This window comes from Artibeus jamaicensis, unplaced genomic scaffold (assembly GCF_021234435.1).
Source record: "Artibeus jamaicensis isolate MK-2021 breed Jamaican fruit bat unplaced genomic scaffold, CSHL_Jam_final scaffold_1964, whole genome shotgun sequence".
NCBI lineage: Eukaryota > Metazoa > Chordata > Mammalia > Chiroptera > Phyllostomidae > Artibeus > Artibeus jamaicensis.
In genome coordinates, this window is record NW_026522030.1 from 43,078,114 (window position 1) to 43,092,964 (window position 14,851).

Sequence of the window (14,851 nt, forward strand, 5' to 3'; positions counted from 1 at the left end):
GTCTCCCTCCTCCTCCCTGCCTCGGTTTACTATTCATTTTACTTAAATGATAAAGGTGTTTCCTGGCAACCAGGATGCTAGATGCCGGCCAGTAAACAGCAGTGCAGTCTCAGAGTTCTCCCTAGGCTGTCTCCTGCCTCATTACTACTTATCTCAGAAAGCTGAAGGGAGAAGAAATAAAATTACAGGTATATATTTATATTAAAAAATAATGCCCTAGCTGGTATGGCTCAGTGGATTGAGCACTGGCCTGCAAACCAAAGGGTCACTGGTTCGACTCCCAGTCAGGGCACATGCCTGGGTTGCTGGCTAGGTCCCCAGTATGGGGACATATGAGTGGCAACCACACATAGAAGTTTCTCTCCCTTTCTTTCTCCCTCCCTGCCCATCTCTCTAAAAGCAGAATAAATAAACTCTTTTAAAAAATGGTTAAAAGGTAAGTTTTATAAAAACATAAAAGTAAATTAATAAAAATAAGGCTAACCTAATTTTTTTTTTTAAATTAGCCCTCTCTAGAGGAAAAGAAGGACAGAGTAGAGAGGACAGGGAGAGTAACTACGTTTTTCTTTATATGCTATATTTTGTAAATTTTATATAATTATGAAATAAAGTTAAATTAAAAATAATAAATCCCTAAAAGTTGGAAGTAAAATGAAACAAATGAGTCTAACTCTACATTGAGAAAATGATATAATCACACAGAGAGGAACTATTTCAAGTACTTTAAAAAGACAATAGCCTCACTATACATCCCTTGTCAAACATTCTAAGGACAAAAAAAAAATATTGTAAACTCTTTTCTGTAATCATATTGGTGGTGGTAGTGTCAGTATTGTTCTGGAACCATTTTTTTGTGTGTGTGTTATATGGGATATAGCAATTGAGTAATTATGTTGGGATATTGAGGAACCCAGATTTTTGCTACAGAAATGAAGAGATACAAATGTTAGAACAATGAGGTTAATTTAAATGCCTTGAATCCTGAGTTTGAATTGGAACTACTACTATAAACCCACAGTATAGTTTATCTTAAAAAAGAAAATATGTGTCTCCTGCTCTATTTACTGAAAAGACCTACAAACAAGAACAAAATAGCAAAGAGTGCCCCAGTTATGGCCTGTAACTACCGCTCCCACTAAAAGAAATCAAAGCTTCTTGGAAAAATGGCTGATTCCAGATCAGAGACAGGAAACATACAGGGTGACCCTGGAACACCATGACATCTAAGAAAGCGAGAGAGTTATCAAGGGCTACTTGAGTCATGCAAAAAGGCTCAGTAATCCAAGAGAATGAATAAGCAGGAGGCTGCTTTGCCCTTTGTGACCCAGCCTCAGAAGTCATACTCATGCTTCTGCCATATTATTCATTAGAAGCGATACAGTCCAACCTATCCTCAACGGGAGGGAAACTGAGATCCACGCATTTAAGGGCGTTTTGAAGAATTGGCGGACATCTTCTGAAACCACCACAATTGGTCTTTTTTTTTTTTTAATTTTACTGGTTTATGACATCCTAAAGTAATAGAAATGCTAGTCTCAGATATTTATCCTAGTATAAAAAAGATTGCAGAGTCAGTTTTTAGTATATTGAAGGACTGTATCTATACTTTTCTAATGAGATTAAGGTACCTTCTTATTTAGTATTAGGAGAGTCAGACTAAAAGGAACACTAATAATATATAAAATAAATTATTTTTAAAGGTAAAAACAATATATTGAAATAATTTTTAAAAGATTTTATTTATTCATTTTTAGAGCTGGGGAAGGGAAGGGGAAAGAGAGGGAGAGAAATATCAATGTGTGAGAGAAACACTAGTTGGGCTGCCTCTTGCACGCCCCCTACTGGGGACCTGGCCCACGACCCAGGCATGTGCCCTGACTAGGAGTCAAACCAGTGATCCTTTGGTTAGCAGGCCAGCACTCAATCCACTGAGCCACACAAGCCAGGGCTGAAATAATTTTTTAAATTTTTATTTATTGAGTGCTCACTTTGGCAGCACATATACTAAAATTGGAATGATACAGAGAAGATTAGCATGGCCCCTGTGCGAGGATGACATGCAAATTTGGGAAGCGTTCCATAGTTTTCTATAAAGCACACATGGACAAAACCAAGGGGGAGGGTGGAAGCAAGGGAGGGCGGTGGGTCTGGAGGGGGGAGGGGTGGGGAGAAAATAAGGACAACTGTAATTGAACAATAAAATAATTTAAATAAAAAAGAAATAAAAAATAGTTTTTATTTATTGATTTAAGAGAGAGAGAGAGAGAGAGAAATATCTACTTGTTGTTTCACCTGTTCATGCATTCATTGGTTATCACCTGTATGTGCCCTGACCAGGGACTGAACCAGCAACTTCGGTGTAATGGGACGACGCTCTAATCAATTGAGCTACTTAGACAGGGCACATTGAACAATTAAAGACAAATAAAAGGGTGAAGGATTTTAGGTAAGAAAATACTGAAGGGCAGGGTATATTCTGGAGGGTAAATTAATTTGTAGTATCACTAAAAATTCTCAGTGGGATTAAAGGAGAGTGTATCTACAGGATTGCTACAAGCAAATGAACAAAGGACAAATCTTAGCTTCTTATCTTCCACATATCCCCAGGCTCATCATAATCATAAATTTTCACAGTAAGTTGGATATAATCCTATAGTTTCCTTAATTGGACATCATCTCTTGTGTAAAATGCCTGATATAAGCTAAACAAGAACACTTTTTCCTCCTCGTTTTCCTAGACATTCTCACTGGTCTTGTAGCAACTCGCAGATGTACTGTTTCTTCCTTTTTGCGTATCTTTCTCCTCCATCATATTGGAGACTCTCAGAGTAGTTCCTGCACCCTGTGCAGTACAGTTGCCTGGGTGCCTTTTTAAAGACGCATTTTAAAAAAATGTCTTTTAAAAATATGTTATTTATTTAGTTTTAGACAGAGGGGCACGAAGGAGAAAGAGTAAGAGAGAAACATCCATGTGTGGTTGCCTCTCATGTGTCCTCCACTGGGGACCTGGCCTGCAACCCAGGCATGTGCCCTGACTGGGAATCAAACCGGCAACCCTTTGCTTCACAGGCCCAAACTCAATCCACTGAGCTACACCAGCCAGGGCTAAAGACACATTTTTAGAGCCAAGAAATCACCTACAAAAATCAGAAAATCTTGGATTATAGCCCCAGGACATGTATCTTTAGAAAAGACTGCTGCAGCCCCACCCCAGGTGATTTTTTTCTATGATAAGGCTCAATAACACTGGATTAGGCTGTGAACACCCTGAGAACAAGATCTGAGTTTTACTCATCTTTGCATTCTTGGTCTCTCACTATATACCCTTTATCTTTCCTGGCATAGTTAACCCTAGCACTCTAATTAGTGTTAGATAAATGTTTATTGAATTGAATGTAGTTAGAAAAATACCTGCATATTATAAAGCTTTAACTCCACAAAGTCATGATGTGATAAGACTCTTTAACCTTGGGTGGGTTTCGTGAGGTCATCATGTGTTGTTTTTGCTTGTCTAGTGTCTGTTTTCTCTTGTAATAATTAATAAAACTTTATTTTTCCTTAAGAGAGCCACTTCTGTTTCATGCTCCATTCTTGTGGTTTGAGAGATACTAAGACCACTTTCTCTGCAAAGGAGGTATGTGACACAGGTCAGGCCAATCAGAGCACATATTCTCCCAGACGACTGCCATTGGTTCAGAAATGGGTACGTGACCCAATGACAGCTCATCCCCAGATTGAATGGTGCTGTTAGAAAAGAGGTGGCCCCTTCATCCTGGGTTTGCTAAGCTGGAGGAACATAAGTGTGGGTTTTCTAATGACCATCTTTGACTCTACCTAATCAACTTTCTGTCTCTAAAGATTTGCCTGTTCCAGACACTTCATATAAAGCTTTACAATATGTGGATATTTTGGGGTGGCTTTTTTCACTTAGCATAATGTTTTCAAGGTTCATTTGTGAAGTAGCATATACCTGTGCGTTATTACTTTTGTCAAATAACATTCCACTGTACAAATATACTCCATTTAGTTTATCCATTTATCAGTTAATGGATATTGGGATATCCCTCGACCTTCAATGGATCAATAAATTCCTTTTTATGGTTAAGTACTTTAAAATAGTAAAGAGGTATAATATGGACAGTTCAAAATCAAACATTGGAATGTGATCTGATAAGTGATGAGTGCGATTTGATGGAGACAGTTAATAAGCTATGGGGACTTCAGAGAAAACTGCAAAATCAGAAATGATGTAACATTTATGCAACAAGGCTGCATTTGTGTATTAGGCTTCAATTCACACTTGAACTTTCATACTTATAAATCATAATGTTTCATAACTATCCTATGATGGCTTTACTGTTGGCAACTGATGCCTTAAAAATTCTGCTCTGAGTGTCTGTTGCCTGCTGATTATCCCCTTCTCTTTCACTTTCAGTCAGTGAAGATATTTATGGTTGTCTGTAAAACAAGACTCTTGTTCCTCACTCTGCCCCTCTCCTAAAGGCTCTGAAACAAGCACACAAACTTTTTCTAATTTTATCAGTGTTTTTACTGCTAAGAATTATAGGAAAACAGACAAAATATCACCATCACTGGGTCTCCAAGAGTCAGTAAAAGTAGGGTGTTAAGAATCCTTCTCTACAGACTGGGGAGAATCAGTTTCTACTCTGGCCCCTAAGTCCAATGTCCCATTGCTGAGCTAAGTATACTTTTATCCTTATTAAAATGAAAGTATCTGTGGAAGTGATTATGAGGAAATGTATACGTCACTTATCATTTAGTATGAAAGAATAGGAGCAGATTAAACATTTGTAATGAGTAATTTCAAATGTAAACAAAGGTATGAAGAAGTGTATAAAAATTTCTATTACTCATAAGCCAACTTTTGAGCTAGCAGGCATGAGGATCAAATGAGACCAGGCATAGGAAGCCTTTAGCATAGCACCTTGATCTCAGTTAGCTTTCAGTGAGGACTTCTGCACCAGTGAATATTCAGCTGAAGAAGAAGAACCACAGACTAGAGGTTTATTATAAGGATTTGACCTCTTGCAATTGTGGGGCTTGGTTTCACAGTCTACGAGGTTGTTTTCTTTGCCTGGAGATGGAGCCCAACATCAGCAGGATGAGCCAGAACCTGTGTGTTTATCACTGTTTCCAAGCCTCCAATCTCAATGATGTGAATGACCAGCAAAAGATGGTGTTCTTTATCATGGGGATAAATGCATAGCCCCGTCAGCAGTATGCATTGCTAAAGTAGGACCAGATGGGAGTTAGAGGTGCCATGGGCTTGGCTGCTACCCCATACCAATAAGGTCAGTATCAGATTAAGTATGTGAGCTACAAAACAGCCTGGTACCATACAGTGACTTTCCAACATTAAAAAAAAAAAATGTGTCTAGGACTTTATTTTGGCAGCCAAATCTCATGAAAGATGTTTCTTGTGGCTTGGCAACCCAGAATCATGCAGGGAAAGGAGCTTAGGAGTATGAAGTTTCTGTTATCTATACCGTAACAAACTACCCCCAAACCCATAGCTTAAAACAGTAACAATTATTTCTTTAGCTCAGGCATATGCAGTTTGGGCAGAGCTCAGTGAGGACAGCTCATATGTATTCCATAAGGCATCAACTAGGGTGGCTCCAAAGACTAGTCAGAAGCTGGGTGGGGTCTGGACTTGTGTGAAGACTCACTACTCCCATGTTTGGTGGTTGATGCTAGCTGTCAGTGGGAACAGCCAGCTCTCTCGTTCTCTGTGCAGTCTCTCTGACCTGGCAGCTGCATGGTAGGCAGACTTCTTATTAGAAGTTCAGGATTCCAAAGATATGTGACGAGAGAAGGGGGGGACATGAATGAGCAATGTAGAAATAGAGGGAGATGTAGGAAAGAGAGGGAGGAGAGGGAGACTTTCTGTTCTGGTTTTGACATTTATTAGCTATGTCACTTTAAGCAGGTCATTCATTCTCTCTGAACCTCAGTTCTCAAATTTTAAAAATCAGGACTTTTTGGGGGTTGCCCAGAAGAAGACTGTGAGGCAATAATTTGAGTGAAAGTAGTTTATTTGGGTGTTAATCCCAGGAGTTATCAGAAGGGAGCTGAGGAGGATACAGGGCAGGGAAGTCGGTAAAAGGTACTTAAGCAAGTTACCCTGTGGGCACCTGTAGCTAAAACCTCTATGGAACCCTGGGGAAACACTGTAGAATCTCAGCGCTATCTTGCCCAAATGGTGGAGGAACTGGGATACTTATACATCACCTCCCATAAGTCATTGGTTAAGGACTGGGTGGGGGGCATTAACTCCTCAGTACCTTTGCCCTGTTTAGTTCCATGCACATGGGAAAAATTCCCAGATAAAGAGATAGAGGCATCACTAGCAAAAAATAAATAAATGAAAATTAGGCAGGTTTGCACTGAAAATAGTTAAGAGCTGAAGGGATATGAACTGAGAGGCTTTGCTACAGAGAATATTAGTTGTTGTTTAAGACGGTTGAATATTTAAAGATTCTATTTATTTTTATTCTTTAGAGACAGAGAAAAGGAGAGAAATCAGTTGCCCCTTCAACTAGGGATTTGGCCTGCAACCTGGATATGTGCCCTGACTATGAATTAAACCAGTAACCTTTTGGTTTGCAGGCCAATGCTCAATCCACTGAGCCACACCAATCAGGGCAGGTGGTTGAGAAGGGAAAATTAGATAATATAAAAAACATCCACTCCTGAATGGGATAAAGTTACAGGGAACAAGAAGCATCAATGGTAGGTACAAAATAGACAAGGGGAGGTTAAGAGCAGTATGGGAAAGGGAGAAACCAAAGAACTTATAAGTATGAACCATGGACATGAACTAATGTGGGGGAAGGATGGTGGGAGTAGGTGTATGGAAGAAGGGAATAGAGGGGAGAAAAAAATGGGACAACTGTAATACCATAATCAATGAAATATATTAGAAAAACCCCACTCTTGGTGGGTTGCTTTGGTATCCCACAGGGCAAAATTCAAGGGAGGCCCCCAGAAGTCCTGGAGGTTTCAACATTCCCACATTGCCACTGTCAACTTCCTAAAAGGCAGTCTGAAAAAATGGCAATAATAGACATGGATTCCCTTCTTCCCTCAATGGACTTCACTGCTAATTCTCTTAAATTCTATGTACACCTCTCATAATCTGTCACCCTATAGGAGCTCAGTACTTCAGGTTGGCTCCTCGTGACCGAGACTTATCCACGTAAGACTAGCTACACTTGTTAATCGTAACTCGAGCTCCCACCTTTCGAGATTCCCGCCGTCCCCCTTCACCCCCACATGTGTTCTGGAACTCAGGATCTGGTGACATTGTCCAAGAATGGTTGCAGAGCCATGTTATTACTATACTGGACTCCTAAGTTTGTGGTCATTTGATAGCTAACTGGGGATCTGTGAAGGTTTTGAAGAGAGGTCTGACATAATCCAATTTTTGGTAAGATTTTGGTGTGCAGGATTTGAAGAGGACAAGAAAGAGGGAAAAAGCAGAGTATGTGTTTGTGTGCGAAGCTATCACAACCCATTTTGACCCATTTTGAGGTTATCTGAGATGGGAGGACCCGAACTTGCGCTGTGAGTGGAAATTAACAGACGAATGTGAAAGGAGCAAAATTTTGTGCCTCACAATAAAATAAGCAATGGCCTGGTGTCTTAAGACGAGTCCTACTGAACGATGGCACTGCCAGTTTTGCAATGTTCTTCACGTCTTTCCCCAGGTGTAAGGTGGGAGTGGAAGTGTAACGGGGGGGGGGGGGGAACAAGGGGACATTGCCAGCAATGCGCTCAGAAAGGTGTCTGCAACAGGGTAAGCGCGCCAAACCCGTTCTCTATTAAGAAAAAGGCGGGGGAGATAATACTATCCACATTCCGGTGGTTGCCTTGAGGAGAGAGCCGAGGTAGCTAACCCGTAGGAGGCATTCAACCCCAGTCCATGGACCCCTTCGCTCCTACCCTGGGAGAGATCCCGCGCTGACTGCGTGGACCAGCGAGCTCCCACGCCTCCGCTCCCAGGTCATCCCCACCCCCGCACTCCTCCAGCCGCGCGCTGTTGCCGGGGCCCGGGCACCGCCCACCTGCAGCACAGGCAAATGGAAAAGCGGCTTGGGTTCCGCCCAGCTCTAGCCGACCAATGGCAACACGATGCGGGAACCGCCCAGCTCAAGTGAGGGCCAATAGCGGCGTGGCCCGGTATGGGGCCGCCCTTACCCCGGCGGATAGGCGGGGAGGCGGTCACCGGCTCCGCCCTGCTCCCCTCTGACCCGGTGTCTCGTTTCTGCCTCTTCCTGTTCCAAACCACGTGGACGCGCGGGGGGCTGCGGGGCTGCAGGGCTGCGGGAGGGAACCCCGGTCGCCACAGCTGCTGTCGCCGCCGTCACCGAGGTTGCGATCCTGCGCCTGTCTGAAGTAGCCGCACCCCCGCCGCTTCGGCTGCCCACGCCTTGCGCGGAGTGCCCACATGGCGACTCAGACGCACTCTCTCTGCTACGCGGGCTGCAACTTCTTACGCCAGCGTCTGGTACTGTCTACTCTGAGCGGGCGCCCAGTCAAAATCCGAAAGATTAGGGCCAGAGACGACAACCCCGGCCTCCGAGGTAATGGCAGCACATGGGGTGGGCGCGGGGCCAAGGGGAGACCGTTTTGATGTTCTGGGGGCCGGCGCGCCGATAGTCTCGGGGTCCCTCGGGCATTTTGGGGAGTATGGATGGCGCGCCGCCCCCAGGCACGAATGCGCCCGAGGCGGTGGGGGAGGAGAGGTCTGGCCTTGAGGGTGAGCTCTGCTTCGTGCTGCGCTCCTCGTCTCCAGCGCGCTGGTAGTAAACAGCTACACGTTTTCCAGCGTTACGTGTTGTCGTAAGCCCCAAGGTTCGCTCCCTCGCTTGTCTTCAGTCTCTCTTGCTCTCTATAAACCCGTAAAAGGAGAAAAACAGTTTGTTGGACCGAAGTGTGGTGAATGGGCAGGTGAAAAGATGGAGGGAGATTTGGAGAGAAAAGTACCACCAGTTGGTTCCTTGCCCTGTCCCAAAACAGGTCTCAGACGCAGCTGTCCCCTTGGATACTGGCTGTCCCTGTCGCCATGATTTCTCGGCTGTCCTCACACTTTCCCCCCTTGAGTGTGGATTAAAGAATCTTTAAAAACTCTGTTTGTTTTCATCCGTGACTGTGATTGATGTGCACAGAACAGGAGCTTTTAGATAAATTTTTAACAGTCATGGGCCTAATTGCCTTGACTTGAGTAAATGGTTGGTGACAAGCGCTAAAGTAGGCTACCAAGATCCGTTTTTGCCCTACAAAGGTAGCTGGATTAAAAGTAGGCCCCATTTGAACACATACAGATTAAATGGCTTTGATTTGCAGCTGGTCCCCTGGAATAAGACACATGCATTTAAAAGCTTCAGTATGATTATCCTAAATTGGGAGGCTCAGTTAAGAAAAAAACAAAAACCTATCAGCACATTGAAGGATACAGTTTGTGGTTGGTCCTGAAAGATTTCTGGGTCGTGTTGATGTGTTTAATTTTGCCCTGGCTCCTGTACTAAGTGGCCATCCCATTTCATCATCTGTCTGCATTTTCTGGACAGTTACATTTCTGCCTCTCTTGAATGGTGATTGGTTGCACATTAAGGAGAAAATGCCATGTCACTGATGGAGGTACAAGGTTAGAAAAGAAAGAACCAAAGACCTCCATACCATGAACAATAGGAAAGGCTCGTGTTGGTACGTGATTATTGCCCTTGCTGTAATTGAAATTAAGGAGGGACTGCTAGCCTGGTTTATGTTCAGGTGCCCCTGAACATCTCTTCCCCTTATTTTGAGATGGGCCCTTGGGCAAAGCAATTGATTGATTGGTCTACTGTGGTATTCCAAGCCAGCTCTTACTTTTTGAGTCCCCCAAGTTAGCCTAGAGAACTCACCACTAGCTAGATATGGTAAGAAGACAGGCTTCTATTTCTGCAAATACTGGGCATAGCTTTTTTTTTTTTTTAATAGAATTACTTCAACCTGGAGATTGGGTTTTTAATGTAAATATAGTGCCAATAAGCTACATTTAGTGTTTGTCCCTTGACAGGTGGCCTACAAACTAATGCTTAATGTTCCAAAGGATGCTTTCCTGCCTCCCCTTCCACTCTTTATGAGCATCTCTTCACTGCCACACACACACAGACAGGGCTTGGCTACTTGGCATTTTCCCTAGAGGATATCTGGGGGAGGTAGAACTGGTTGGCAGATGTGCTGGTATTTTTTGAGGAACACTATAGCATTATTTGTCTTACCTTATTAATATAGTAGGGGAAGAAAGAGGCCTCTAATTTAGATCTCTTTATGCTGGCTTCAAAGTCTCAAAAATCTTATCGATATTGTTTAATCTCTTAGAGAGGGAACTGAGGTTTAGGTAAACACAGCTGGCCTTCTATATCCATGGTTTTTGCATCTACAGATTCAGCCAACTGTGGGTCGAAAATATTTGGGGGAAAAAATCCCAGAAAGTTTCAAAAAGCAAAACTTGAATTTGCTACTCAGCAAGCATTATGCTGAATCTACGTGAATGAAGTGATGTGTAGGCCTACCATGCTGTAGCCTACATGCAAATACTGCACCATTTTATAAAAGGGACTCGAGCTTCCAGATTTTTGTATCTGCAGGGTCCAGGAATCAATACCCCATGATGCCAGGGATCATTGTACATGCATACAAAGATATATATAGATATTTGTATATTTACATATACATACATAACTGTATGTGCATATACAAATACATGTAGCCCCTGACACGTTATCTGGACATAGTCAAGCAAGTCTTTATGAGCTTGATTGACGATACAGCCAACAGACTGTGTTACCAGTCATCTTTTCCTTTCTGACTCTTTGTGTACTCAGACTGTGAGAATTGGGAAAAATTCAGAGCATTTCCAATAAAATCTTCAGCTTACATACAAGTATTACTGTACACCTCAAAAATGCTTGATTAAAACATTGCTGCTGTGTGAGCTTTGGAGGGTAGAGGCGGTGCAGTCATTCAGAAAAGGTGTATTGAGCCCCAGTATGTGCAAGGCTTTGTGAGGGTATAAATGTTAGAGGAGCGTTGCCCTGCTCTCAAGGACTTTTCCAAGGAAGAGTTTGACAGAGTAGCTTGAAATAGGAAGGGCTGAATGTTGTAAAGGGGCTCAGCAGAGTTAAGAGTGTGACTTCCTTGGAGGCTGTTAGGAAGGAAGGTTTTCTGGATCTACTTCCGGCCTGGACATAGAGGATTGAGATGGTGGCTACAAGAATTAAAGGGGTGAAAGAAACAGCTTTTAAGTTAAAAAAATTTTTTTTTCTTTTAAAAAATCAATATGTTGAAGAAAAATCCTTAATTTGTCATAGGGGTAGTAGCTTGGTGGTTAAGAGCTTGGGTTCAGAATTAGGCCTCAGTTTAAGTCCTGGTTCTACCTTTGCTATTAAGCTTGGACCTTCAGCAAATTCTTTAACATTTTTGAGCCTCAGTTTCATTATCTGCCAAGTGGGGCCAGTACTACCAGCTTCATAGGGTTATTGTAAGAATTAAATGAAATAACACTTCCAAGTTCACTAACAGTACCTGTTGTATGGGAAGTATAAATGTTAGCTGGTTTTGTTACGTATGCTTTTATCCACTGGGAATAGTTCTGCTCTTTGGCATCTGAAATCTGTTCCCCAACCTGTATGGAAACTTCAGATATTTAAAGAGAATTATGACTTTCTCTTTGTTTTCTCTTTGGTCTGAAGGTTTCCTTTTAGGTGACGGCTTCCAAGTATTTGTGTGTTATATGTGTAATGTAATGGTTGTTTACCAGGGGCAGTTTTGCTTGCCAGGAGACATTTGGCACTGTTTGGAGACATTTTTTGTTGTCCCAACTGGGAGGCTGCTGTTGGCATTTGGGTAGAGCTCAGAGATGCCACTAAAAATCCCAAAATGTACTGGATAGCTCCCCACACAAAAAATCATTCTGGCCAAAATATCAATTGTGCTGATGTTGAAAAACCATGACCTTCTGGACTTAATTATCAGCCTTTTCTTTTCTCCAGGCCCTAAAAGTGGAGAATAATAGTATGTGGTACCAAGAAAACTGCAAGGATTCAAAAGGGGATGAGACACAGCTCAAACTCAGTGACTCCTGGCTGATAGATTAATCTCTTAAATAAAACTGCCTCCTTCCAATGCAGAGGGATTATAAATAATGAGGATAATTTTAACTGCAAAGAAATATGATCCTGGAATGTATTTTATTACATAGCTATGTGTAATTTTTGCTTCACTCTTAATTATGTTGTCTCATTAGACTCTATCAGTTAAGGGGAGCTAAATATTTTTTGGTGGTTGTTTTCCTAAAGGTAAAAAAGGCAAGATAGTTAAATAAGATAGCTAGCAAAGTTGAACCTCCCCTGAGTCACAGGGCTGGGAAGCCTGGAGGGCCAGTTCTTCCCTCTGACTGCCTGACGGACCTGTGTGTGAGTGAGGCGGCTGTCCGGGATACCTCAGTCTCTGGATTTCTCAAGGCTGTCTGTCTTGCAGGGTTCAGTTGAGTTAATATTTTCTTGATAAGGTGAGGTCTAAATGGAAAAAATTCCTCCAGAGTGATAATTGTTTAAAGTGACAATACAGAAATGATGAATTTGGGCAAGCACACTTTTTAGTAGTTAGGGCCCGGGACTGCTACACCCAAGTTCCTGGGCAGGTCACATGACCAAGCTTCACCTTTCGTCCCCTGGGGAATTAGAGGAGTTTTTTTTTTTAGTCCCATTGGAGTACTACCCTTGGCTTAACCAGTTGAGATTCTGAAAAAGGAGGGATAAGTGGAATTTTAATCAAAAGATTCTTTAAAATATGCTGAGAAAACATGCTACATAGCAGTTTTTTGAAAGGTAAAATCATCTTTTGGTTAAACTGATGTACTGTTTTAATGGATCAATCTGGCTGTTTATAAATTGGATCTTCTACAAGGAGAATTGTAAGGGAAAACTGTTTTTCTCCTCTGCTCGCAATACTTCTGACACCAGACATGTGGTACCCTCCTCCCTCCCCAAATCAGGCAGTTCTCCAGTTCTCAGAAGACACCAACTGGACATCCAGGAATTTAACTCAACTCTTATGCTCTCCATATAGTGATAGCCTCAGATCCCAAAAGTTAAGGACTCCCACAGGACTGCCCCCTACTTCAAATGCCATTCACAAGTCCTAATCCCAATTCCGAGTCACTTGTACTTCTGACCAGCCAGCTGTGAGTCGGCAGATTCTACAACCCCCTCCCTGCTTCTGATAATTTTCTAGAATGGCTCAGAAAGCTTAGGGAAACATGTACTTTAATTTGGCAGTTTATTATAAAGGATATTAAAAGGGATAGGGATGAACAGCCAGGTGAAGAGTTACATGGGACCAGGTCTGGAAGGGTCCTGAAGCAGGGTGTACCACTTTCTCAGAACTTGGATTACTTCTTCAGCCTCCAAGTCCTCACCTTATTCAAAAGTTTTTGTAGGTCTTAATCTCCCTGGTTGACACTCCCCACCCAACCAACCAGGTCAGTAGGTGGGGTGAAAGTTCCAGCCCTCTAGTCCTTTGGTCTTTCTAGTAACCAGCCCCCAGGCTCTATTCTGAGGCTTTTTAGGGACCCCACGCTAAGGTACTTTCAGTGTAAACTCAGGTAGGTTAGAAAGGGGCTCCTTATGAATAAGTTTGAAAAGATACTCTATCACCCTGGACACTTCCAAGGATTTTAGCAGCTCTATGCCAGGAAAACAGGGCACAGACCAACTGTATTTCTTGTCATACCACCACAATGTGCCATTGTGCTCCCGGACGCATAGTTGTTAATAGATAAGTGGATTTGGGGAAGGTTGGTGACTTTACTAATGGTAAGTGTAGATTGAATATTGTCTTGTTACTTAGGAACCTGCCCTCTTGTGCCTCCGTTGACTGTTAAAGTTTGCTCCCATGTTTTGGTTATTAGCTCATCTTTGAAAGGCAAATGCCAAGAATCCTAATGGTCTGTTTTCAGATCTGCTGTTGCTTGGAAGCTGTAAAATGCTATTCCAGATGAAACTATGTACAATTTTTTCATCTAAACTTTTTATTTTCAAATAATTATAGATTCATACACAGTTGTAATAAATAATACAGAGAGATCTGCCTATGTTTTACCCTGTTTCCCCATTGGTAACATCTGGAAAAACTATAGTAACAGTAATATAACCAGGATATTGACATTGGTAAGAGTGAAGAGACTTAGCACTTCCATCACAAGGGCTCTTCAGATTGCCCTTCTATAGCCACTCACTTTCCTCCTTTCCACCTGCTTCTTAACCCTTGACGATCACTTACCTTTTCCCCATTTCTATAATTTCGTCATTAGGTCTACACATACAATCATACAATAAGCAATCTTTTGTCGTTGACTTTTTTCTTTCAGCCTGATACTCTAAGTTGTTTTTACCAAGTTTGTTCCTTTTTATTGCTGAATACCATTTTATTATATAAAAGTGTCTTTTTAAATTTATTTATTTGTTTATTTTAAGATTTTATTTATTTTTTAGACAGAGGGGAAGGGAAGGAGAAAGAGAGGGAGAGAAACATCATTGTGTGGTTGCCTCTTGTGTGCCCCCTACTGGGGACCTGGCCCACAACCCAAGCATGTGTCATGACTGGGAATTGAACCAGCGACCCTTTGGTTCTCAGGCTGTGCTCAATCCACTGAGCTACACCAACCAGCCAGGGCTCAGTTTTTTTTGTTTTTGTTTTTTTATTTTTGTTTTCAGAAAAATCATTCACCTGTTGAAGGACATTTGGATTGTTTTTAGTTTTTTTGGCTATTCTGAATAAGGCT

The 14,851-nt window shown here is 42.1% G+C and overlaps 1 protein-coding gene and 1 non-coding gene across 4 annotated transcripts in view; both read left to right on the plus strand.

Moving 5' to 3' along the window:
* The first annotated feature begins 1,980 nt into the window (after positions 1 to 1,980).
* On the plus strand, positions 1,981 to 2,087 carry LOC119048056 (U6 spliceosomal RNA). Its single transcript, XR_005082251.2, has one exon. It is a non-coding gene; the product is annotated as a U6 spliceosomal RNA (small nuclear RNA).
* Positions 2,088 to 8,279: 6,192 nt separating this feature from the next.
* The window catches only part of RCL1 (RNA terminal phosphate cyclase like 1), a 91,186-nt gene continuing 84,614 nt past the window's right edge, over positions 8,280 to 14,851 (plus strand). Inside the window, exon 1 of one of the 3 annotated variants that reach the window (XM_053656164.1) lies at positions 8,280 to 8,606. In XM_053656164.1, the coding sequence (XP_053512139.1) occupies positions 8,471 to 8,606 (136 nt within the window). In that variant the 5' untranslated portion in view covers positions 8,280 to 8,470. The remainder of the gene's footprint in view (positions 8,607 to 14,851) is intronic. The other 2 variants (XR_008389902.1, XM_037143575.2) reach the window with 2 other exon arrangements.